Source organism: Schistosoma haematobium, chromosome 6, assembly GCF_000699445.3.
Source record: "Schistosoma haematobium chromosome 6, whole genome shotgun sequence".
NCBI classification, from domain to species: Eukaryota; Metazoa; Platyhelminthes; class Trematoda; order Strigeidida; family Schistosomatidae; genus Schistosoma; species Schistosoma haematobium.
In genome coordinates, this window is record NC_067201.1 from 23,174,832 (window position 1) to 23,202,785 (window position 27,954).

Here is a 27,954-nt window from a genome sequence, read left to right on the forward strand (position 1 = left end):
CAGTGAAAAAAACGTATTCTTATATGAAGAGTTCACTTACTATTTGAATGTCAAAATGCAAGATAATGAAAAAAAACTGGACATTAAAAAGCCGAGGTGATAAAAATTCAAGGTCACGTAATCTAAACCACTCCTTCCCTTTAACAAAGACATAGGAACTCATAAATTCCGTCATCGAAATCTCCAGAAAGATATCCTCAGTGTTTATATATACTTAACTAGATAAATCCCCCAAATGCCCTGGTATAGCCAAGGGTGGGGGGATTCAGCGCTCTTTCTACAAATGCTCTCACATGGTCACGTACATACAACCACTGATTGGGAAGTGCTACTCACTGGCTTCTCGCACCACGATGTTTTGTTTATGAAATTGTGAGGACGAAAAGCGAATATCCTACTCTTTAACCAAGTTGGTGGATACGGACAGTCCACCTAGAGCAATTGGAAAACTCTTATTACAAGCCAACGCTGCACATGAGCTCCAGGATACTGAAGGAACAAATGACATATCAACCAATTATTGGTTACTATGGGACTATATCTCCTGACGTTGCTCCACTGTCTTGTGGATCGGACCATTAGGTCGAAGGTTCCGGATGTGCCCCACCCCTAAGAGAACTACCTGTTTCGGTTTAGACACTCGACCAGTATCACAGTCCACATACAAACCGAATAATTCATGTGGTTCACAAGTATTTGGCGCCTTCTTTACCAAAGTTTGTGTTTAAATAAATAAATAACAGAAATCCTTTTCACACATAACTAAATCATTATTAACTTGATAGCAATGTTCATTACACTTAACTAATGTCATTCAAACTCTGAAGTAACAAATAAACATAACTAGGTGTTACCTCTTCATTAATACACTTCATTAATCCAAAATTGAATAATAAAATGTATATACTACTAATTATTATGAATTCATTTTAATTCATACAGGAAATATTAAACAATAGTCTATATATATTAACGCATAATCTTAATGTTAATTATATATGTCCTTTAATTGAACTAATCTTCATTGTTTATCATCATTAAAAAATTGAAAACAAACAAAATGATGGATAAGTGGTATATACTACTTATAAACTTATGAATGAGTTTATTTTTAATTTTCCTACATTCCCCTTTTGTGAATGATAATTTAAAACTACATAGATGAATTTAAAATTGATTGATCACTGGATAGTAATCAATATTATGTGTGTTAGATCTTTCTTTGTGAAGATTGAATCCTATCTAGGATTTCTTATCGATGATCTCCAATCAGCATCTTATCTCAACATAGTGATTGCATGTAATATCAAGTCATCTAGACTAGTGTAACTTGATCAATAGGATTCGATCTGCATTAAGAAACACCTGACACATATGACATTGATCACCACACAATGATCAATCAATTGTAAATACATCTCAATCCTATAAGATGTTAGTTGTGGCCCAGATAGCTCAGTGGTAACGTCACTGACTATGAAGCTAGGTGATACGAGATCGAATCCGTTAGGGAGAATCAGATTCTTCAAAATTAGATGTAAACCATGTTGACGAGTGCCAATTAGCACGAAACCCGGGTCCAGGGTTTCCTGTCAACTACCTCCAATCACCATCTTAGATAGGGGAATAACCGTTTCGAAGCTATATCAAATTATATGTGAATAACTATATGCATGTCACCGTAAATTTCAAATGAGACATTCATCAATACTTGAAGTGATAAATTTTACAAATTTCGAAAGTCAGTATTATCAGATGAACCATGTATGCACATTTTAATCAAGCTTCTTTAATGGTGAATTTGTGAATCGTGTCAAGTAATGGAATTCACAACTGATTATGTTTTATCCTATTTGTCACTCGTCATTTGAATATGTCAACTAGTTAATGCAAATGTATACAAAAAAAGTTGAATGTAGTATATGTCGCTTCATTAAGTGACTAAGCCTAAGTTAGTAATTAACTCATTCAATGAGTATGATATCCAGTATTGGTTATGTTTTGTAGTTGATATTCAGGACTCTATTCCATCCTAATGTCATGTTTTGTGTCATAGTTTTTTTAGTATATTGGAATTGTGGCTAACGGCAGGCAGCAGCGTTACGTCCTGCTTGAACCATAACGTTAACTGTACCAACAATGTATTGTTGATGTTGACATTGAATATCAGAACGTACACTAAAGCGTTTATATGCTAATAGAAACTAATCAATTATAGTGATCTGTATTAATAATGGAGCATTGCAAACATATTAGATAAATGAAAAGTATTTGAAAATAGGATTATTTGAAGTGGAGATTAATTTAGATTGATGATTTTCTTTTTGATGGAGTTTTGTTCTCTGACCTAGATGGTTTGGTCGTGGAGCTTTCATCGTTCTTCTGAACGACATCACCAGAACAAACTTCAGGTAGAAGTGAAGTATTCGAACTATCGAAGAGGTTAACAATGAAGAACGCTAGAACTTTCATACAACCCAATTGGATGGCATGGTTCAGCCTTCCAGGCGTTGTCACTTTTATGTATTTTATCTTTTCTATTCAAATTAAATATATTGTTCTACGTGACATTTGTAGTGATGATGTCCTGCAGAAGAACGATGAAAGCTCCACGACCAAATCATCCAGCTCAGAGAAAAAAAAACTCAAAATCATTCACCTAAGCTGAAAATCTTCGTCACCATCTCAAAATCATAGTACGTTTCTCGTGGTTCGAAAATGATTATTTTCGTCATGAATCGACATAATCTGAAGAACCATTGGGACTATACAGCATTGCAAAGTTGTTTAATCTTAGATTGCGATTGTTCATTAATAAAAAACAGTGACCATGTCAAGGATCTAACTCAAAATATTCATCTCTTACAACCACTAACTTGGAAAACGAAGGGTCAAGTCTCCAAACTCAGTCAGTCTGAAAACTTATGCTATAATCATTAGATGTTTCGTACGTGATAGAACCGAATCTCTACAGTAAAAACTTACATTGAAGTCTATAGCCACATACCAAATGACCACTCAATTGAAGATAGACTTTACGTCATACAACGATATCAATTCGAAAACAATGGAAGCTCAGAAATATATTTCCGGGAAATCTTATAGGAAATAGAGACTTTCCAAGTTTAAAAAGGCAAGAGAATGAGACAGTATCTTATGGACAATACAGAACCAGGACCGCGACATATAATGGACATTGAATGATAGTGAGATCATATGAACAGTGGAATATATACCAAAGCATTATATGTAATCATCGTCAGAGTAAGACTTGAAGGTGACAGATTCTAAATCATGTAAAATTACTAATGGGTGATATCATTCGAAGTCTTAAATCGCGACAAAACAGCTGTCTAATAATACAGTTCTGTTGCCATTAAGGACGTTTCTCCATTGTTTGACATTTTAACAAGCTAATTTTAACCCAAATACAGAAAAATTACATAAACATTTTGCCACAGAAATTACTTGTACAATTAGTTATCCTTATTTTCAGTTGATCAGTAAAGGATTTAGAAACCAAGAAGGCCTGAAGGTCCTGGATTTGATTCCTGGTACATTAATAGGTGAGGATTGCTCAAGTTTTATGTTAAAAACAACTATACAATGTCCCCTGGTTTTGAATGTTTATCAACGTAGAATCAGTCTGTGATCTATACTATAAAATGGCAAATTATTCTAGGCTCTCCGAGGACATCAAATTTGTTGGATTTGCGAAATAAATAGATAATGAGCGATCAAACATTCCGTGTAAATTAATTTTTCAGTGTTAGCCTACTTATCATCTTTATAAGTAGTTAGAACTGTTCGACTTAATTTGTAGGCTTCATACATAACTAGCAATGGAGGAACCACATGCAGATAAATGTACTCGAATGTCTGCTACACTTTAAGTGTAGTCTTCATCCTATTCTGTTAAATCAATAACGTATAACATTTCAATTTAAAGAATCATTTACTTGAACAAAGAAACATCTATAACTAGCAAGAAAACACGACATTGCGATGCAACCCATAGGTTCGATGTTAAACAATTGGAGGTGATCAACCAATATAACATGCCTAAAAGACGAATCTAGAGATTTATGAGGGAAGTGATGTTTTTTATGAAACCAGATGGACATAATAAAGCATTATGACCACAGAAATTACCATTCGGTTAAAAGATTTTGTTTCGGTTCCCCTTCCAACCATAATAACATCGAATAATGTCCATAGTCACTTCTACTAGTGATCACCATGATTAAGGTTTGATTAGAACTAAGGATTAAACAAGTATATCATCGGTCACAATCAAGTAATCACATAGTCTTGTTGAAAAAGAACTCTCAAACGAAAAATGAAGTCATTTGAGTTAAAGACATTTATTACGGATATATCAAAGGAAAAGAAATATGTACACATTGGAATGGTAATATAATCTGATATTAATTCTGTAGAAAAATACAAAATGATAGTATGAAATACTATACTGTTTCTTTTTTCTTTATATATGCAAAGAAAATTAATCCCAAAGACGTATATTTCCATCCCAACCGGCAGTGATTACTTTCGATGTTTCATGTGGTAACCATGCACAATTAATACATACACCATCATGTGCTTTCCATTTTGTTAATAATCTAGTTGTTTTCCATTCCCATAAACATAAATAACCATCACCATCACCAGAGATTACATAACGCATATCTGGTGACATATCTACAGTACATGCATAACCTGACACCATATGACCACGAAAGATTTTTTTACGCATACGTTTAAAACCAGCAAATATATTAAATACAACTAATTGATTATCAAGAGATTGACAAATTAAATATTTCCCTGTGAAAAATAATTAAAGAAAAGAATTATGATTTGAAAACTAAAACAGGAATGACAACAGATTGAACGGCTAAAGTAATGAAACTTATGTGTATTACGTAATATTTGTAAATAAATAGTTAGTTAGTTGGATGGATGGATGGATGGATGGATGGATCACCCTCTTCTAACATTGATGGTTACACTTTTAAATGGATATTTTTCTCGTTAACATTAATCCTACGTGCATCCCCGAATGCAACCGATGGATAGCAACATGGTGTTGAAAACAGTTCGAATACGCCTCCTGAACATGGCTTCAGCAGGAGACTTGCCATCTGGAACATTCGGGTTCGGAGTACCAGAGACCTTAAGTAACGGATAACGGCTCGCAATTCGTCGCAGAATCGTTTAAGCATTTCTGTAGAGCAAATGGAATAACTCATCTTCGTTCTCGACCCTATCATCCGCAATCAAACGGACAAGCAGAACGCTTTGTGGACACCTTTAAACCAGCATTACTGCAAGGGGGGACGAAGGGACGACTGGACAGGTAGTCACAAAATTTTCAACATACTACAGATCCATCCCGAACCCGAATGCTGGAGATGGCAAGTCTCCTGCTGAAGCCATGTTCGGAAGGCGTATTCAAACTGTCTTCAATGCCATGTTGCCATCCAAATTAGTGGATGAGCGCAATAACAATCCAAATATCCGGAACTTTAATGTTGGCGACAAAGTTGTCATTGAATCATATATCGGGAAGAACCGATGGGAGCCAGGAGAAGTTGTACAAAAATTGGGAAAAGTTCTGTACAGAGTCCGAGGAACTTTTGAAACATGTATTCGACGCACAAATCAAATCTATAAGGACAAAAGAACGATGCAGTCTCGAAATAACCGGCCGAATTTTCCGTTAGAGTTAATCTTAGATACACCAATGCTACACATGCCCAAGCACACCGAAAAGAAGCGTCGGACAAGGCAGACGACAAGAATAATGAGACGCCGCTGCAACCCAGTTGTCAAGCTACAAGTAGATCCTAGAAAGAAATCTTATCCGGGGGAGGTGTTGAGTCGGCTTTCGGAGAACTTCAACGGAGCTTCCAGGGACCCAAAAGGAGACGAAGAGTCCAAGCCAATCAGAGCATGATGAGGCATTCTACAATTCCAACGTGGCGTACTACTACTGGTCAGTAGCATAATATGTCGTTAACGGATTGGCCGAAATATGATGTTGATTTAACAAACGTTAACATCTATAAATACCCATGTTTTCTGTACAAAAACGAACCTTGGAGTAAAGTGTTTCTCTCTTACTTTGCGTCCTCTTTCTGGTGTTCAGGTCGCTGTATAGTTCTAGCGTGCGAGCTATCAGAATAGCTTAGGAACGAATATAGCGTCCAATCAGCAAGACTTGACAGTACTCACTGCGTTCTCGCACCACGGGTTTCCTTCATGAAACTGAGAGGACGAAAAGCAATTCGTCGCAGAATCGTTTAAGCATTTCTGTAGAGCAAATAGGATAACTCATCTTCTTTGACAAGATAAATAAATCTTCCTCTTTGAGTACATCAGGATTAATGAAAAGAAATACTTTGGAATGGGAGAGAGTGAAAACAGTCCTCTGTCATACAGCCGTAAGTCGATAGTACCTGTCAATGAAAACCTACTCAACGGCTTCACGTCAAGGGAATGTTTTATGAAAATGAGATAATAGAAAGCAGATGTCTGGGACTTAAATTAGGTTAAGAAATACAAACAAACCATTCAGGCGGGTTTGTAAACCCTGATTTCAAATTAACAGCATGTGTAGGTTCCCACTGAAAACAGTCAACCACTAATTCACCACCATGAAGCCTGGCATATATCTGAGTCAGCTAAGTTACCATACCACACCAGACAAAAGATGAGACTAACACTGATTAGCAGAGGAGTCCAAATGATTATACTATCAAAAATAGTCAGAAAGACTGAACACTATAGGTGAGTTTAAATAATGTAAAGTAAGAAATAGGGAACTTAAGGAGAGACAAAATGTGAATGCATCTCTGCAACTGTATCCGATTTTGATTCATATCACCCAACACCTGCAAATTACCGACTATGCTTATTTCACAGATCTCAACCACGTAGTGTCTGTGTGGTGTATACTATTAATCTGAGACCAAACATTGTGAAATTCTAACTTCAATCAACCCATGATATTGCGCAACCATGCTCCATTGTCTTCAATAGATACCTTCCTCACCCGCGAAGTAATAGAACTCCACTGGTCACAACTTCTAACCAGAATTTGAGGAATTTCCTCTCGAAGCTAATCACCAGTGAGCATACGTCTGTCTAGTGGTCTCCAGTTTACAATAATTGTCTAGCTTAGATAGATTAATGATATCAATAAGATTCAACAGTCTTTACAATCGCATACTGATAATTAATGACTTCACAAACTGATGTTATATCTTGCTTTAGCCGACTATAGTTTTCTCATAACTTATTACTACTCTAAACAACATTAAACACATGTATACGAGCACAGTAACACGAAAAGCAAATTACTCCTCATTTCATAGATATCCCCATTAATTTCGTTTGCATTATCTTTATTCTTCTTTCATTCAACTCACTTTTTTGTGTAATTTTATACTACTTATTAATATTCAGTGACCGATTACAGTTTTGAACATATGATGTAATGTACGTTTGTTTATTGTGTAATAATCTTCAATATTTAGATAAACCAATAAGAATTATTAATTTCCCTTAACCTATGAAACAGTTATTTTCAGTTTTGTACATTTCTTGAATCTTTGTTTGAACACGGCAGCTGTCATATTTGTGCACTTTTAGTTCCTATTTTGACTTTTAATAGTCATAGTTGACTTTAGATACAACTACCTACCAGTTGTCATTTACGCTAGTGAAGTCTTTGTCTTTTCAAACATAAAGACAAGTTAATTGCTACAAATACCGTATAAGTTGAGGTTTGTGACTAGTTTACATATATTATGTATTAATAAGAACATCCTCTAGAAATATCATTGTTTAGAACATCGATTCCACGCATATCTCAATTGTGTAGTTTAGACGTTTCGATGAGAATATAATTTATGGACGAACCAATCACGTATAAGATAAAAGGCTTCGGAATTTGGCGTGATATTCACTCATCCATTTGGTTAAATAGTTTTGGCATTATAACTGATGTCAGTTCGTGAAGAAAACCCTAAATCTAATTCCTCACATTGCTTTACAACCCTCATTTGGTCCTAGTTATTAGGTGGACACTCTCAAGGCCATTTTATTGCCACTCAAAGGTCATCCATAAATTGCAATCTCACCGACGTTCCAATGAAATTAACAATAAACATACATCATAAGTAAGCAGGATAAATATAAAAATATATATACATACCATTCGGTGAAACACTAACCGCTGGCATTGAATGTAAAGAAGGATCAGCAAGATATTTAAAATCCACTGGAATATCCCATTCCCATACACGTAACGATTTATCATCGGATGTTGAAACGAATCTTCTATTATTATCCACAAATGCAACAGCATTGACGGCGCCTAAATGACGATCATACTGTTGGACAACTTCACCACTACGCGTATCATACTGTTGTTTGTGTGTGTGGGGTGTTTGTTTGTTTATTTGTGTATATGTATGTATGTGCATGGAAAAGATAACAAGAAGAGGTAAAAAATAACAGTAAACGAAAGGCCTTATTAATAAAATGCAATTACTATGAAAACAACATACAACCCTTATTAGATAAAATGATTGTTGATGTATAAACAAATACTTCTCTTTAAGTGTACTATACTTGCTAACACAAAGTCTTTCATAAGCTATGTAAAACCTGATGCACATCCGCATAGGTTCTAGTTGCCACACCATATAGTATGAACATAATAGTAATGGGAAAGATTATGTGGTGAGGTTATAGCTTACGGACAACCTTTGAGTGACGCTAAAGTTACCTTGAGAATATTCACCCACTTACTAGGGTTGAATCAGGGTTATAGACCAGTGTGAGGAATTAAGAATATGATTTTCAGCTGATGGTTAAGGTTAGGAATTAGATTTAGGGTTTTCATCACAAATTGACATCAGCTAAAATTTCAAAACGCTATTTAGACAAATAGGTGAGTGGATTTCGCGACAAAATCCAAGATCCGTAATCCTAAATCTGACTGGTTCGTCCATGAGTTATAGTCTCGCCGATTGAGCATAGACAATATAATTCGAAGAACACCGAAGATAAATTTTTAAAACTAAAGATTTGAGATAAGGTAAAGAGTGAATGTCTTTGAGCTAATATAATTGATTTTGAGTCATGTCGCATGACATCTTCAACAATTGATTACGATAATCATGTGAACTCCAACCACATAGTCTGAACCTGCCAAAACAGCTCCATCCAACAGTTTATGACTTTCGTGGATTGGTACCTTGTTTCGGTTTGGGCGAACTCTATCATTCATACAATCTCATCCTGAACTGGACATCATTGTGCAGCATTAACGTGGACAATAGTTGGGTGTTTTATCGATAACTTGTATTTCTCGCTATAACGCGTACAACTTTAGCACTCGAACGCTTGAACATTCCAAGTAGCAAGTTAGAAGATAGAAGACGAGAAGGAATGAACCTTATTCCAACAGTGTCAAATATGTTACAAAACGATTGGATGGAATGCCCTCGGCTCTTTCAAAGATTCTTTGAGTTCACCGGGGGCCGTTCCTACATTATACATACCTAATACACGATTCAACCACCTCAGTCGATGAACATTCATATGATCAACTAATTCACCATGTTAGCCTAGTAGCCTACATTTATTCTAGCCACTGTTCATTGAGCGATCAACATTTGCGAGTGGTAAAGCACGGATGCCATCTATTTTTAAAGGATATGTTTCACACTGTTAAAGTAAACGGGAGTGAACATCTGGGCAGTACACTAGTCCTTTGGTTGGTGGATGAACATCTCACGTACGACATTGGAGACACGATTTGGTAAAAACCAAACGAACTTTGTAAATCCATTCCTAAATTTCGTCAAAACCCAACGCAACACGACTGATAAGACTTTCAAGATAAGCGAAATGTTCTAGGTACTAAACTACTTTACTCCCTATCATTAGTTTAAGTACTAATGTAAACCAGTTCTGAAGCAACATTTAGCATTCAGAGAGAGTGTAACTCTTCATAAACAGGCTTTTATTGTAATTCAAAGCAATCGAGCAACTGCGTTTTGTCTTCGTCAAATATAACAATGTGATTTGTGTATTCAGTAAATGAATCTTCCTGTCGGAGAATGATTTCTGAAAAGTCATACAACAAAAGGGCCCTCAAATGCCCTGGTATGGCCGTGAGTGAGGAGAGTTAGCTCTCACATAATCATTCGCATTCAACAACTGCCACGGAAATCCTACTCACTGGCTTCTCGCACCACGGGGTGTTGTTTACAAAATTGAGAGGATGAAAAGTAGATGCCCAGCGCTTTAACCAGGTTGGTGGAGATGGAGAATCCACCTAGAGAAGTTGAAAAACCCTCATTACAAACCAATGGTGTACACGGACTCCAGGATCCTGAGGGAACAAATGGCATATGAACTGATCGTTGGTCACCGGCTACCATGGAACTGCATCTCCTTACGATGCTTCACTGCCTTGTGGATCAGACCATTAGATCGAAGGCTCCGGATGTAGCCGCCTAAGAAAACCACCTGTTTCGGTTTGGGCACCGAGGTGCAATGGTGAGCCTCCACCCGGGATCAGAGCATTCCTGATTACCCAGAACCCGGCGCCAGGTAAGTTTAAGCACTAGTCAATAGCCTGTCGCCCGATCATTCTCAACAACATTGCAATAAAACCACTCTCTGCAAATTAACACTGCATTCCCAATCCAATTATTGATCACCAGCTACCATGTGACTGCGTCTCCTGACGTTGCTCCACTACCTTGTGGATCAGACCTTTAGGTCAAAGGCTCCGAGTGTGGTCTCTAAGAGAACCATCTGTTTCGGTTTGGGCATCCGAACAGTATCCCAACCCTCACACAAATCAAGTGATTTATGTGACACCTATCTATTTGGTGCCTCCTTGTACCAATGTTTGTGTGTTTAAATAAATAAATAATAAATAAGTTTAATATATATTAAAAAAGATATACCACTTACACATAATATTTTTTTATCAGCACAACCAACTAAAAATAAATGTTGTTTATCTTCATCTGGATTAAATTGTACACAATAAGCAACACGTTTTAAATTGAATTGATTTGTACATTTACCAATTTCTGTATCCCATAATTTTACATAACGATCATAAGATGCACTTAAAAATGCTGTTCCATTACTATTAAATGATACATCACGAACAGCTTGACGATGACCCATATAACTACGAATTAATCGACGTTCTTTATATAATTCCCAAAGCTATCAAGATGAATAATGTTGAATGATATAAATAAAAGGAAAATAAAGTCAATGTAGTAGAAGTGGTAATAGAATCAGTGGTGATAGGAAAGATTAGACATAGAAAAAGAAAACAAGATATAAGGAGCCTTTGGGACTCAGGTTTTAAAATACGCCTGCATCACTGAGGATAATTCTAAGTCGTATCACCCAAAATCTTGGACCATTGGTTACAGTAATCAAGTAAACCCCAAGCAGGTAGTTTTTACCTATTAAAATGACTCGGATCGATTGTCAATCATTTCATGAACTGGTTCAGGGTCTTGGTTCAACCATTCGCTTTGTATTAACATATGGAACAGAATACAAATGAAAAAATACTTCGCCCCCAAATGCCCTGGTATGGCCGAGAGTGGGGAGAGTCCGCTCTCCCTCTCCAAATGCTCTCACATGGCCACGCGTGTATAGCCTCTGCCAGGGAAGTCCCACTCACAGCCTTCTCGTGGCGGGGGTGTTGTTTACGAAATTGAGAGGACGAAAAGCGAATGTCTGGCGCTTTAACCGGATTCCAAACCAATGGTGCACATGGGCTCCAGTATCCTGCGGGAACAAATGGCGTATGAACCAATTGTTGGTCACCGGCTTCCATGGGACTGCATCTCCTTACGATGCTCCACTGCCTTGTGGATCAGACCTTCAGGTCGAAGGCTCGGGGAGTGACCCCCTAAGAAAACCACCTGCTTCGGTTTGGGCACCCGGGGAGTATCACAGCCCTCACACATATCGAATGAGATTTGTGTGGCGCATATGTATTTGGTGCCTCCTTGTATCAATGTCTATGTGTTAAAATAAATAAATAAATAAAATGTGTCACATGAAATCGAACTCAAACGACACTCAGATGTCACAGTGACCGTGTTTAGTATTTAGACCATTAAGTTTCAACTTAATGGTTATCATTTATAGCTTAAATCTATTCAAGATACAGTATGCTAATTGTCCGATCATCCCTATTGTCTATGGTATCACTGGATTCCAACTCAACGAGTCGTCTGAATATTGAATTTACAGTGAGATATATGGGTTTTGGATCCGACCTCAGGTGAAATCATAGATGTGGGAATAGTTAAGGAGTTCCACACTAGGACCTAAAACAACTATCCAGTTCTTTTTGGCTCTCAATGGTGCACGGAGATCAATCTGTTAAGAGCACTACCTACATTGGAAGTAAACTTATCAATATCCTCCAGTGATTTGCGAGATAACCCTTGGAAGACAAAGCAAATGATTAGCTAATCAGGATCTAGGTGACATAAACGAATAATTTGTTAAAAACAAATACAATGATGGTGAAGATTAGAGTTAGATCTAGAGTAGGAGAATGCTTTGTAGTAATATTAATGAACACATATCCAGATAGTCTTTCGATTGCAAATCCCAGATACACATTAGTTCTCATGAAAATTTTATAAATCGTGTTCCGATGTTACATTTCTGTCATTTGTTCCAAACTCATGATCTTAATAGTCACTTAGGTTTGGTTCTATTCTTTCGTCTTTCCATGTTTATAATTTGTAAACGTCAAGTTTAACTATTTCTTGCTTTAGGCATAACAAAATATCTTTTATGGTGTTTTGACTTTACGTAGAACTACAAGAGCCAACATCTTATTGATCCATCAGTAGAGTATGTTCTACGTAAACTAAACAGATTTCTAAGAAATTCCTTCATTAAAGCGAATTTATTCATCAAGAATAGTGTTGTTGGCTTTTTATTACAAATCATCCTGCTAGTAAATAATGTCAATTTGTTTAAACTAATTGCTTGTTTAGAATCGAATTCTTTTATAGCACTAGCGTGGAGCCAGCCAAATCGGTAATGAATAAATATTCACTTACCAGGCACACAGACTTATGTGTACATAATCCTAAGCTTTGCTCTAAGTGCAAAGACTAATGATACTACCTAGTTGATCAAATCGAAGCAGGTAGAACAGGGTTCAAACCTGAGACTTAGAGGTTGAATATCGAGTAGTCTAACCTCTGAGTCACTGCCCCATATTGATGAAATGATTATCCACGAATAATATGTGATAGGATCTGGTTCTATCATAAATTAACTGAGTTTAAAATGTAGATATCAAAGGATGCCGAAGGTATCTTACTTACTGAGAGACCTAAACATCGTGAAAGATAGTAGTTCAAGATAAAAATTTACCATTAAAACTGGTTTAAAAAACGTCTCGAAAATAAATTATCCACCTTAATCTTTGAATCCATTCCAGCAGATAACATTAAATGACCAGTATGAGGGAACAGGCGAATTGCTGCAACACCACGTGCGTGTGCACTAATCCATTCATGAATTTGTCTTTTAGGTAAAAAGCATCTTTCTGGTGGATCAGTTGCTCGTAAATTCACATTCGGTATATCATGTGGTGCATGCAAGAAACTTCTACCCTATCAACATTAACATCAGTTTGGATAAAGATAATACAATATATAGAAAACTAATAAAATTCACATTACAAATTACAGAATGTAACTTTGAATGCATCTACTCCATATTGCCTTTATAGGTTATGTTTTTACAAGCGGGGATATTATATTAAAAGTGAAACAAAATTTATCGAAAACATAAAGCTGATGATTACGATAGGACTTAATAAAATAACATTAGAACTAAAGATTCAAAGGAATATAAGTAAAAAAAATGCATATTTGTGACATTGCAATTGATTTCTGCAGTCATTTTACCACCTAAGGTCGAAAAACCGATAAATCATCATGAAGATTTTAGCTAGGAAGTCAACAAACTTGCCGATGACACGGATTAGTCTCAAAGCCAAAGACTTCATTGAGCAGCTTTCTAGCACTTTTGTAATCTACTTTTTTGCCGACTAAAGGATCAATAGTGGTAAGAATGTTGAAAACACAAGTACTGCTTGACCTGAAATACATTAAATATATATGAAATCTTTTATACATTACTATCATTGAATTAACTGCTTCTATGAGTGTGGTGTTAATCATCTTGTGCTAATGAGGTGTGAGAACTTGGACCGATGCATATGTGTCTGGTCCTAGATTGTGGATGACTGAGAACAAGGTACAAACACGAACATTGTGCTCAGTGCCTCAAATCACAACATTACTATTTTATATAGTGCGTAACAGTTACTAATAATTCAAACGCTACGTAGAAAATGTATCAGTTTAACCTGTGACGAATTAGCCAGCGAGTGAGTTCGTCTGAGGAATCACAAACTATAAAACAATTGTTCATTCTGCCTTTATATTTAATTCTCTCCTAATGTGGTCAATTTGTAACAAAACATATTATCTTTTCATTTCCGAAGTAGGTGTAACTGCGTTTAAACTCGCAACTTAGTTACTGAAAGCTAAACACTTTCAATACTGAGCCATTATACTCTACAAATCTATTGAACAAAAAGTCAGCTGACCTGATAATCATATGGTGTTGGTATATGCAGTGTAGATTTTTCTTCAATTGGAGCTTCTTCGACAACTTTTCTTTTGCTAGCTTTCTTTGCTAAATATGCTTCCAAATAAACACGATCCTCTTCAGAAGGAACCGAAACAGTTACTTCATCTTTATATTTAGCCCATGGTCCAGTATAATCTTCACTCGTTGGATCCCAATTACTATCACGTTTACGTAGATCACCTTTTCGTTTCTGGCGCTTTTCAAATGCAGTTTTTCCTAGAAAAAAGATGTGACAAGAAACATTTTTTTGGTGAAAACAATAAAAACGTTCAACGCAAGACAACTCTTAAGTTTAAACTATACTTAGGTTTGGAAAAGACAAATAAAAAGCACTTAGAACAAGTACGTGTACTCGGCATTATATCGGATTTAGTGAATTTGCGTGTAAGAGGACTTTATTAGTCTATTAGCTACAAGCAATATAGAACCTGAAACGTGTATCAGCTCAAATTGTCATCAGTACGAGGTGAATTTTTAAGATGTAGTTATAATAAGTAGTAATAATAGCAGTGGTAATAAGAAATGTATACGAAATACAACCCAATAGCGAGTGAATTTGTGGGACAAAAAGTTTATTAGGGAACTAAAACCCAGGACCCACGGGAAGGAAGCGAGTGAGTGCATTTGCACCACTGATTAATTGTAAGTCATGCAACCCAACGTCTCTAACCATTATTCACAACGATTCCGAAGACCTTAATCAGACAGTGTGAGCCTGAAAACACATCACAGTCTAACAGGTCAGGACTTCAAAGACATTTAATACTGGTGTTTGTAGGATAAGTCAATGAATGTTTGAAGAAAGGATATGTACAAATATTCAAACCAACCTCACCTTCATTTTCTGTCATGCTTTCTGTCTCTCCAACTAAACGTCGATCAGCACCTCCTTCAACAGAAGGATCTTCTGCGTAACCTATTATAAATAAATAGAAATTAAATTACCATAAACTCACCATAAGTCATAAAAGTTCTATGCTGGTTTTCAAAAGCAAACTTATTAACGTGAGCCTCTTCAACATATCCAGTTAAAGTATTTTTAGGAGCCAATTGTTTTTCAGACTTAAACGGATTGACTGGACCGAACTGATAAAGGTAAGTTACATCGAAAAGGAACACTTACAGATGGTGCGAATAATTCTTCATAAGTAGGATTATGAATAAGTTCATGAGATTGTGGATCAACAGGCACAAGAGATAGAAACTCATCCTAAAAATAAAACCAACCACATTATCATTCATACACATTACCTTGTGTTCCACAACTGGCGCAACATCGATGGATTTAATTAAACTACTTTTTAAAAGTTGTGTTGGAGCAGTATCTTGTTTGGGAATTTCATCATCAGAGGAAGAGGATTCATACGTGACGATTCCATCCATTTCTTGTTTACTAGTAAAAGTACTTACTATGTGAGAAAGACCAATTAAAGAAGACGGAGCTCAGCGGAAAATGACAACTACCTAAGAGATAAAAAACAAGAGTAAATGTCGGGTTAAGTAATCTTGACAATTTCATAAGCAGCAATTGTGAATACCGTAGACGTCCGTACAAAGAACTCTGTACCGACTAATTACCTTCTTAAGCATTTAAAAATTTATATTCTGGCTTTGCTCACAAATGAAGAATTAAAAGAGATACTACTCTTCAAACACGTTTTTAAAATAATTTTTCTGTGAAATTACTCGTGTTCCTAAAGCCTCAGCAAATTAGTGCAGTAACGTTTGGTTGAATTCAAAACCGGTCCTACAGTAAAACTGTGGCTGAACAGTGAACACGATATGATTTGAACGTAAGATACTTGAAATGCTGTAGACACATATTTATCTACTTGTACATCGGCAGCAAGCCTAAAACCCAGAATGATGACACTAGAAAACAGAAAGAAAATGACTGTGATATTAAGTCTAAATAGCTCCCAGAATGCTAGAGCAATGAACTAACGCATAGACAGATTTTGGACGCAAAGATTAAAGATACCATGCGACCATCACCATTTAGACATTACATCTTTATAATCCCGTTAGAGAGCAATTTTGAGGGGCTTTCAGAAAATATAATCCCTGTAAACCTTGAAACATTTATGCCACATTGTCAAGCGCGATTCTGTCAACTATGAAATTGTCTACACTATAATTGTTTACATCCAATTACGGTTCGAATGATCCCAGGATGGCTTGAAAGTTTCAGAATGAAATAAGGCCTTCAGGAACTTCGGAACCTAACTTGGTTCAGTATCCCCATCTAGGAAAAACCCTTGACGGCAAATTAAACTGTGATTCCGGGGTTAGACAATTTCAAAATATTGATGGTAGTAAAAATTGAGGATTTATAGTCTTAAAAAACATGTGAAAATAAAGTACATGTGATGACAATGTTCTAAGAGTTCTCAAGATTTAGTCGAATTTCACGGTCCTAAGAAAAATTACTTCTATTAGTAACCATCTATTAGAAATCAATTAAGATTGAAGGTTTTCGAGCAAGTTTTCTATGCTTCTTTGGATTTATTTCAAGATATTTATACTCAAAGATTTCAGAAGCAAAATGGGTGACGCGTTGGAATAATTATTCAGAAAATAAACTTCCGGTCATTAAACGGTGTGAATACATAAATTAACGTCACGTAAGGCATTAATAATGACATGAGTTAAATGTACATTTCGAACATAAGTGAGTGCAATAAAACCTTGTAAATTCATTTCGCGAGCAAAATCTGCAGCGGTAAGAGTAATCGTTTTCTGTGGCTTATACCAAAATTGTCTTTTCAACCTTGTAATGCAATGAAAACCTTCCTTTAAATTTTCAGTGGTTGGAACTTAATAAACACAAACTCCCTGATGCCAAAATGCTAAAGAGAAGTAAAGCCCTTGACAAACGAGCTAGATTTAACTTCATGGGGAAAACATCCTAAACGCACCACGAAAAAATGAACCATAGAGTTCAGCTTAATAACATATGAAGAAAAACTCACCATGAGCAAGTCGCAACGCCTTACTCAAATTGAGCGCACTGCAAACAGCAAAATCAAATGTGAAATATATCCAGCTTCGATGTGACTAGTTTGCATGAAATGATTAGTTTCCTTTTTATCAATTCCTTAAGTTTTGGCACGGCTTATTATGCTTATTAACGTTCAAGGTGTGGTAATGTGGAGATAACTCTGACAAGCTTATTTTGTAAATAGTTTTTTAATATTATTTGTATTTATTTTGTCAATTTCTCACTGCATGTACATTTATCACTAAATGATTGTACCTGTTGTTTGAGTAATTGACCTTGAAGACACTTTCCGTTGAGCTACTACATAGCGTGACATATTCGTGCTGGTTAACAAATACATTACTACTCACGCATTCCTCGTTCTATCTTCATTTGTGATTGAGTTAATGGAAGTTTAAATCAAATACTATCTACATTTATAGACTATAATCGGAATATATCACATCCTACGTTGGACTATATCGCTAGAGAGTTCACCAACCTGCTCAGAGTCATCAAGCATTTATAATTGTGGATTTACATTACTGGACTTAATCAGAACACGCAACGTTTGGGCAATTTAAGTAACGTCCTTAATTATTATTGTATTTGTAACATTTAACTTGTATATATTAATATTACTATTGATTGTTATTAACTTTGTTGATACCTTTTGCGTTTATATATTGTCTGGTCCACCACAATTATTTGGTGAGCCTCGTGTTTATCCTAACGGTTATTTTGTTTTTCATTTCATACAATTTACTGGCTTATTTTTTTTTCTCGTAATGTCCTCTCCCACTAAACTCATTGATATGGATTCGCCTCCAGTAACAACTTTTGTCTCATTGTCGAACTCTCCCGAAAATAATTTTAGTCCAGTTAATTCTATCTCAGAATTCAGACTCCCAACTTATGGAGCTAATAATCCCAGAGTCTGGTTTGCTCAAATTGAAGCTTTATTCATGGCTAGAGGCATAAGATCTCAGGCATCAAAGTATGCATACGTAGTCGGCGCACTTCCTATCGAGATTGCCGCTGAAGTTGGTGATTTAATCGATCACGTGCCAGAATCTGAACCATATGATAAGATAAAAGCAGCAGTTATTCAACGCACCACGGTCTCAGATGAGAAAAGGCTACAACAGTTGTTAACATCTTGTGACTTGGGTGATAAAAGACCCTCGCAACTTCTCCGCCACATGAAACAACTCGCCGGTCCATACAAGCTAGACGAAGCCCTCCTAAAGCAAATGTGGTTTCAAAGATTACCACACAGCGTTCGACAAATTCTCAGTGTTTCAGGGAAATCCGTCGCACTTGATGACTTAGCCGACATGGCAGATAAAATGATGGAAGTATACCACGACAATCACTGTGTGAACTCATTGCAACCACCTGGACCAACAGATATTAGCTGTTTAGCCTCCTTTCAAAAGCAGTTAACACAATTAACGAGCCAGCTGGCGTCACTGCAATCGACCATAGCAACCATCCAAGCTAGACAATCGAGATCCCCCTCCAGACGAAGATCTTTTTCTAGACAACGGTCTCGGTCACCGAAGCGAACATCTGATGTTTGTTGGTACCACCAAAAATACGGCACCAAAGCACGGCGTTGTACACGACCGTGCACATTTTCTGCGTCTGACACAGAAAATCAGGGAAACGACCCGGCCAGACAGTGATGGCGGCGCCTGTTTCTGGCCACTACCCGAGCCGTCTATTTCATGTCAGGGATCGAATTTCGGGCTCAGATTTTTTGGTCGATACAGGAGCCGAAATCAGCATTATCCCATTACAGCTCTCTCAACGACGGCACCCTCAGAGTACTAAATTGTCTCTAGTCGCAGCCAATAACACAGTCATTAAAACTTATGGCGAGCAATCATTTATTTTAGATCTCGGTCTCCGGAGACGTTTCACATGGGTTTTCATCGTAGCTGAAATCAAACAACCCATTATCGGGGCCGATTTTCTCGGTGCTTACAACCTACTTGTAGATATGGCAAAAAAGAAACTAATCGACAAAAACACAAGCTTACAAGTCAGTGGCACAACTATCTCCAGTTACGAAATTCATGGAGTCCGTATGTTAAGACCTGAAAACAAAATTTTCACCGATATCCTATGGAATTATGAAAGTATAACCAGAGCTGATTACCAAAACGAATGCTCCACACATCGTGTCCAACACAGTATTACTACTACAGGACCACCTATTCGCGCCAGGGCGAGAAGACTCCCTCCAAACAAGTTGCAGTTCGCTAAGAGAGAATTCGAACATATGATGCAACTTGGGATAATCAGACAATCTAACAGTCCTTGGGCCTCGCCGCTGCATATGGTTCCCAAGAAAGATCAAGACTGGCGCCCATGTGGAGATTATCGCCGATTGAATAACCAGACTATCCCAGACCGGTATCTGATCCCTCACCTGCATGATTTTTCTTTAAATCTACATGGAAAACAGATTTTTTCAAAGTTAGATCTAGTCCGAGCATACCATCAAATACCGATGGCACCTGAGGATATCGAGAAAACAGCTGTAATCACACCTTTTGGCTTGTTTGAATTCTTGAGGATGCCTTTCGGACTAAAAAACGCCGCTCAAACCTTCCAGAGATTTATGGACGAAGTAACTAGAGGTCTGGATTTCGTATTTGTCTATATCGACGATGTTTTAATCGCTAGTTCTTCCATTGACGAACATGTTCAACACCTACACACGCTTTTTGAACGTTTCAAAAGTTATGGTGTTGTAATCAACCCTTCGAAGTGTATATTTGGCGCCTCATCTCTGGAATTCCTGGGACACCACATTGATTCCCAAGGAATTAAACCACTTGAAGAGAAAGTCAAAGCCATCTCCAGCTATCCAGAACCAACCTCAGTAAAATCACTACGCCGTTTTCTTGGAACATCTAATTTTTATCGACGATTTCTACCAAATTGTGCCGATGTACTACAGCCATTGACAGATTTACTGAAAAACGATAAATCAGGTACCAAGAAAGAAAAGAACCAAATATTCAAGTTACCTTCCGATGCCAAAGTAGCATTTGAAAAAGCTAAATCCATGATTGCTAATGCTACCATGCTCCAACACCTAAATACTGACCCCACAACACTGTTGATCATATGCACAGATGCTTCACAAAAAGCCGTAGGGGCAGTATTACAACAGCGAGTAAACAACACGATTACCCCCATTGCCTTTTTCTCCAAGAGATTATCGCCAGCACAAGAACGTTATAGTACTTTTGGACGCGAACTCTTAGCTATGTATTTAGCAGTAAAACATTTCAACTTTTTGCTACAGGGTCGTGATTTCATCATTATGACAGATCATAAACCCCTTTGCCATTCTTTTAGCACATCGTATGACAAACACTCCCCACGAGAAGCAAGACAACTTGATTATATCTCACAATTTACCACAGACATCAGGTTTATCAAAGGTCACTCGAACATTGTTGCAGACGCACTATCTAGGAGGGATATCAATACGATGGTACTCAATCATGACATCAGCCTTGAAACCTTGGCTAAATTACAAGCAGACGATGCAGAATTAAAAGTCTGCAAAGAAAAGTCTAGCTTAGACCTCAAACCTGTACCTATTCCCCTTTCAGACGAATTCATCATGTGCGACACTTCAACAGGCAACAATCGTCCGTTTGTCCCACATGCTTGCCGACGAAAAATATTCCAGCATTTGCATGGTCTTTCACATCCAGGCATCAGAGCAACAACAAAGCTCATTACCGAACGTTTTGTGTGGCCTAAAATCAACTCGGATGTTAAACGTTGGACACGTAACTGTCTCCAGTGCCAACGCAGTAAGACGCAAAAACACACCTACAGTCCAATTGGGAAGTTCCCTATCCCTGACAAACGCTTCCAGCACGTGCATTTAGATTTAGTTGGGCCTCTGCCACCATCAAACTCTTTCACACATATCCTCACCGCAATAGATAGGTTCACAAGATGGGCCATAGCATGCCCCATTAAAGACACATCGGCAGAGACAGTGGCTTCAGTTTTCCTCGACCGCTGGATATCCAACTTTGGCGTACCATCAACAATCACAACAGATCGCGGTCCCCAATTCCAATCCGTTCTATTTAACGAGTTCACTAAACTTCTTGGAGTAAATCATGTTAAAACGACAGCTTATCATCCGGCAGCTAATGGCATGGTTGAAAGATTCCATCGCCAACTAAAGAGCTCTCTGATGGCACAACCGGACCCTTCAAAATGGAGCGATGCTTTACCGCTCGTTCTCCTTAGGATTCGCTCGTCTGTAAAGGAAGACATCGGATGCACGGCCGCTGAACTAGTCTATGGCACGACATTAACGTTACCAGGACAACTGGTCAAGAATGAAACCACAACACCAGGAGACCCTTCTCGTTTTGTAAGCAGATTACTACAAATGATGCAGAGCATCAGAGCAATACCACCTCGAGAATACGACAACCGAGTCCATCTCGATAAACATTTAGAAACGTGCAAATTTGTTTTTGTCCGAGTAGACGCGGTGAAAAAGCCACTGACACCACCATATGAAGGCCCTTATAAAGTAATAAAACGCACTGACAAATATTTCATTATCAACAAAAATGGGAACCATGAGACAATTTCTATAGACCGAATAAAACCAGCTTCCTACGAAGTCCCTCATGACACAGAAGACAATACTGCGAACAAACAATCACTCCCATCTATTGCTAAGAAACAAGAGGAAGAGGAAAAACTTAGCACTACACCCTCTTGTTTAACACGTTCTGGGAGACTTATAAAAAAACCAAAGCGTTACGTACATTTTGCCATATAAAAAAAAACTAAAACAATCAACGCAAACAATTATCGAGGACCTACACTATCAATCCCATCTAAAAAAATTTTTTTTAACAGTGTATATGATTAATCACATTTTCCCACATTTATACGTTTTGTCACTTTTTCAAAAAAAAAAAATTTTGTCACAAAAATAAACGGTTCAATTTTGTTTGTGTGTGTGTGGGTCATTAACAGTTTTACACATTATCATTGTTAGCTAAACAAGACATTAAATGACAGTATATTCATTTTTTTTGTGTTTGTTATTCTGTGACATCACTGTTATTTTTTCACTCGATAACACACGGTATGTCTCACTAATATACATATCATACGCATCTCCACATCTTTGTTGGTTATAACTGTAAATATTATTTTTTTATATACATATCATATTCTCACATTTTTGTTGTTATTATAACCAGTGTTACCTCAGGACACTCTGGGGGGAGCTATGTGGAGATAACTCTGACAAGCTTATTTTGTAAATAGTTTTTTAATATTATTTGTATTTATTTTGTCAATTTCTCACTGCATGTACATTTATCACTAAATGATTGTACCTGTTGTTTGAGTAATTGACCTTGAAGACACTTTCCGTTGAGCTACTACATAGCGTGACATATTCGTGCTGGTTAACAAATACATTACTACTCACGCATTCCTCGTTCTATCTTCATTTGTGATTGAGTTAATGGAAGTTTAAATCAAATACTATCTACATTTATAGACTATAATCGGAATATATCACATCCTACGTTGGACTATATCGCTAGAGAGTTCACCAACCTGCTCAGAGTCATCAAGCATTTATAATTGTGGATTTACATTACTGGACTTAATCAGAACACGCAACGTTTGGGCAATTTAAGTAACGTCCTTAATTATTATTGTATTTGTAACATTTAACTTGTATATATTAATATTACTATTGATTGTTATTAACTTTGTTGATACCTTTTGCGTTTATATATTGTCTGGTCCACCACAGTAACCTAGTTACTCCACTGCACGAATTTCAGTCATTTTCGAAGTTATTTTAGGATTTGTATGTTTTGCAATTTGACAATTGCGCCTAACTCACACCAATAAAATTTTCGGAGCAAGCAGGTATCAGATTATCAAGCAGTATGCCGGTTGAGTGCAGAGTGAAAAACAATAAGCAGTAAATTAACTCAAACAACAATTTAATGAACGAGATGATTTGTTAATAATGCAAACGGTGTGGGAAAACCGAAGTGTAGGAATAAGTGAAGAAAAGGAGATGATAATAGGTGAAATAAGAGTAAGGTTATGGTATGTGGTAATTATAGCATACTTTAGTTACGAGATTTGAATCAGGCACAGCCAGTCCATGAGCAGTCGGACTATATTACATGTTCCATCCGTCCACGTGGGCAACCAACCAGATCCGCGTGTTAATGGCAGGATGTGCAATATTAACGAGATCGCCGTAGGGCATTATGGATTCCGCGCTATGTTCTGCGTTTCGTGAGCTTGGAGTTTCGTTCGAGTTTCTGTTACTTTTAACTACATTTGCGTCGTTTGTTTTAGACAATGTGAGCTATATTAAGTTGGCTTTTCATTATGTTGTGTCAAGGTTATGTTGTGAATAATGCCGCTTCTACCAACACATTGTTGTAATTTATATTGGAGTGTTTCTCTGCCCGTTTTGCGCTCCTGTCTTTTCTGTTTGTAATCGTTTACGTTCCATAAAGCCATAGGTATTTTCATCTGACAACGATCACCCGGTGTACTAGCATATCGTGAGTGCAAGGATTCTTGTGTTTGAGTAACAAAGGTATGTGGTGGTAAATAAATCTCAATGACAGGCAGTTCTATAGATCTTCAATATTGATGCTGGCCTCATTAGTTTTACTAAACACATCCTAACTGAAGACATCATATCACGTGTGTGTACGCCATGCTACGCACTCGTTTCGACTACTTGATAGCTTAGGTAAGATGCTTCTTAACATATTGACAACTTTCCAACTATATCTTCGAACTCATTCATTCCTGATTTCTGACTTGACTGAATCTATATCCTTCGACTAAAGAATTGTCAAACTCCGAATATCTGTGGCAACTTTAGGTGCAACGGCGCCTACCAATGAAACGCTCTGTTTTCGGAAAAGTTCCCTATTTGAATGCATCCAGTTGCTGAAATAAGATCAAAATGTTACAATTGCCGAAGGATTTACTGTAATCAGTAGCTCAAGTTGATACGTTATAAAAGAGAAGATCAATGGCAAAGGCGTATAGCGACTTACGTGCAATTGAGTTTATTCTCATTTAGCTCAGTCAAGGTCTTTTGTTAACCTATTTAATGGACAAAGTAATCCATGCTATGATAACTTGTTGTATTTTTATTATTATTGTGCTTGTATGGAATACGTGTGCTTGGACATTGTTTAGCGCCTACGCATATACTCATTCTGTTAGATTCATTATTAGCTGCTTAATCTATTCGATGACTCATCCATTTCCCTATATATATATATTTATATTTATATATATATACATTTACACCACTACTACTGTTACTGCTACAACCGTAGTTCGCTTACTCATTCGTTTTGCTTCTCTGCTGTGTGGTCCGAATTACCTGTTAAATAAACTGTAGTAGCTTCTTCTTTTTACCTTCTGATATCAAACACCGTTGAAGATTGTACGATAACGGTTCGAAGCACAGCCACTACAGGCGCTTACATAGTAATATGAATGGCGCGAATGATAATTATCCATAGCAGGTACACGGTATTTGTGCAAGCATCATTATTAATTTACAGTATGAGTCTACAGAATAGATATTGCTCGGGGTTACTAAATAGATAAAGTGAGTGAAAATTTGTATCCAAATATCTATACAGATAGAACAACATGTCAACAAACGGGTTTGTGTTGGTACTGTTTTACGGATCCACATTTGTTATTATCTGTCTAAACATGATATATCATATAGCCTTGGCAGACGCAAATCTACCCTAATTTCCATCATTGTTTATAGCATTCGTAGCGCTGAAAGAAAGACGAATAAGATACAGAAGGAATAACAAAAACATTAGTTGATAAAACTTGGGTTTAAATTTTTGCAATGAGAGATATCAATGTATACTTATTATAAGGGTGAACTCAAACTATTCAATGAAGAAATTTCAGGTAAGCCACAGAAACCATACTCCGCCTAGCGCCCCTCCGGGGCTACTGCCGGTCCAAAGTCCAGATAAAGGAGGAAGGTTGGGCATGAGGTTAGCGACCCTATCCCAAAGAAAAATAACTCGCTAAAGAAACGCTAAACAGAAAAAGTTATTCAATCCACTTAAACCCTACCCTGCGAGTCAGAAGGTTATCATTTAGATGAGTTATGACGCCGCATGATGAAAGTCGAGTTACATCAGAAGCCAAGAGGCTGATTTCCCTACTGACAACCAGGGCAACCATTTTTTGATACATGGAATGCTCGTAAATTGTGGGAAACCGTGAGAGTATCACAAATTCCAGCGGATTGCCATAGGAAATGGACACACTATGAAAAAAATTATAATGTGGAAACAGGTCTCAGTTAATGGAATGTTGAAGAATCAGTTTAGCTGTATTTCGAAAAATAGGCTACAACCGAGTGCTTTAGTAAAATCGAAAAGTTTTGCCATCATACTCTATATCAAGATGGCTAAACTAAAGACAATCTGGACTGCCAGTTTAAGCAAATCAGTCACATGAGTACTGAGATATGGTGTTATTCCTATTATTGTTCTTAATACTTACACTTTGCGTGTTGGCACTCTTGTGCATCACAAAAATCCAGCTATTAGCTGACATGTTGACAAGCGTAAAGGGAAACAAAAGCGCAAAAAACCAGTTCTTGCAGCTGCAAGATTAAAAGAAATTCACAACGCACATAGCAACTCAGTAATTTTCTATTCAATACCGTGTATCTACTCTTATCAATTATCCATTAATCTAGGCTGTGTCTTAACTAAGTATATTTGACCGGAGATCGTCTAGATTGATGAATGAATTGGTTTAACGTGCATACAACATGGAATTAGATAAACAATATTTGTTCTCTAAACTTTTTAAACATCCTAAACGGGGGACTTACCTACAAAGCACGGTGGCGTAATTCACTAACCGTCCAAATTTAGCAGAAGTTAGCTTCAAGCATGTGACGTATCAGAGCCGAACATATAACACGAAATATGTTGTGTGCCTTATTGAAAATAATTCTTTAAAATGCCCTCTTCAACCACTGAGTAAACAGGAAAATGCACTATGTGGCTCGTTATGTTTACATGACAATGTGTGGTATGCTTTTTCATGCCCAAGAGGGAGAACGAAGTTCATGAGTGAGCAAGTGTTTATCAACCCTTCTCTCGCAGCTATTCATTGAGGTGGGGTCGCCTCTACCGGGAAAGTATTCTAATGAACTAACACAATGCAAAATATGAGAGCGTACCTGGCTTTTCGCCCTTTGCTGTTTGAAATTTGGTAGTAGCTTCAAAGAAAATGGTGGTGTTCTTGTGGGATCCTTCTGTTGGGATAACTTGATGACCTTAGTGAATTTTCTACGATCAAATTACAAATGATCAAATCGACTTTTTTATCTTTAGCTCAGAGATAAATATATAGTGTTGGAGTCTATCTCTATGGGGTTCATCACATGGCACAATCACTTTAATAGGTACAGTAGTCCTGTGGTATGTGCTACTGATGTCGACAGATGTAAGTGGTATACATCATCAATCGATAGTGAAATGACAGGAGGTACGTGGTTAAGAAGATCGAAGAGAAAAGAAGGAGAATAGTGAATGATTGATGTAGAAACGAAAGAAACGTGGGGTGTTAAACGATTGATTGACATTTTGTAAATGACGTATTAAATGTATGGTTCTGAGATTTTACTAAGAGATTCTGTAATCTTGTGACCAAATACATTCGATTATGGGATCTAGGTAGGAGAGCAATTATAACTAATTGTTCGGGGCCTCTGTTTTTGTGCTTGTGTTGAGTGATCGTTATCTCACATATTACAGTGAGGTTCATTATCTTGTAGTGACTCACATTTATCACGAGAACACGACTGGTTTAATAAAAACAATTATTATTATAACCAACTGTACCAGTGCTTGTTTTCATGTGCTTTTGTTTGACTGTGCTAATGACAGCTATATTTTGCTTCCATTCTTATACTCACACTTTGATTGTAACTTCGCGCGAATTCGGTTACGTTCTGTAACCAAGCTTGTATCCTGGCACGATCTCGGTATCCTTTCGATACTGCGAGATCGCCAGCAAATATATATCTCGATTTGGTCCATTAACTGTCTTCTGATATTTGGCTTCTCGGAGATTTTATGGATTTATTTGGTTACGTT

At 37.1% G+C, this 27,954-nt stretch overlaps 1 protein-coding gene across 1 annotated transcript; it reads right to left on the reverse strand.

The window, feature by feature from the left end:
- Positions 1-394: 394 nt before the first annotated feature.
- On the reverse strand, positions 395-17,779 carry CDC40 (pre-mRNA-processing factor 17; the record flags this gene model as incomplete). Its single annotated transcript, XM_012943022.3, has 11 exons — positions 17,724-17,779; positions 16,003-16,215; positions 15,875-15,961; positions 15,708-15,837; positions 15,587-15,667; positions 14,708-14,967; positions 13,506-13,703; positions 11,002-11,265; positions 8,222-8,432; positions 4,519-4,827; positions 395-489 (listed from the first exon to the last, which is right to left on the reverse strand). The coding sequence occupies exons 2-11, from the start codon at positions 16,132-16,134 to the stop codon at positions 395-397; spliced, it is 1,767 nt and encodes a 588-aa protein (XP_012798476.2). The 5' UTR covers positions 16,135-16,215; positions 17,724-17,779.
- Positions 17,780-27,954: the final 10,175 nt, after the last annotated feature.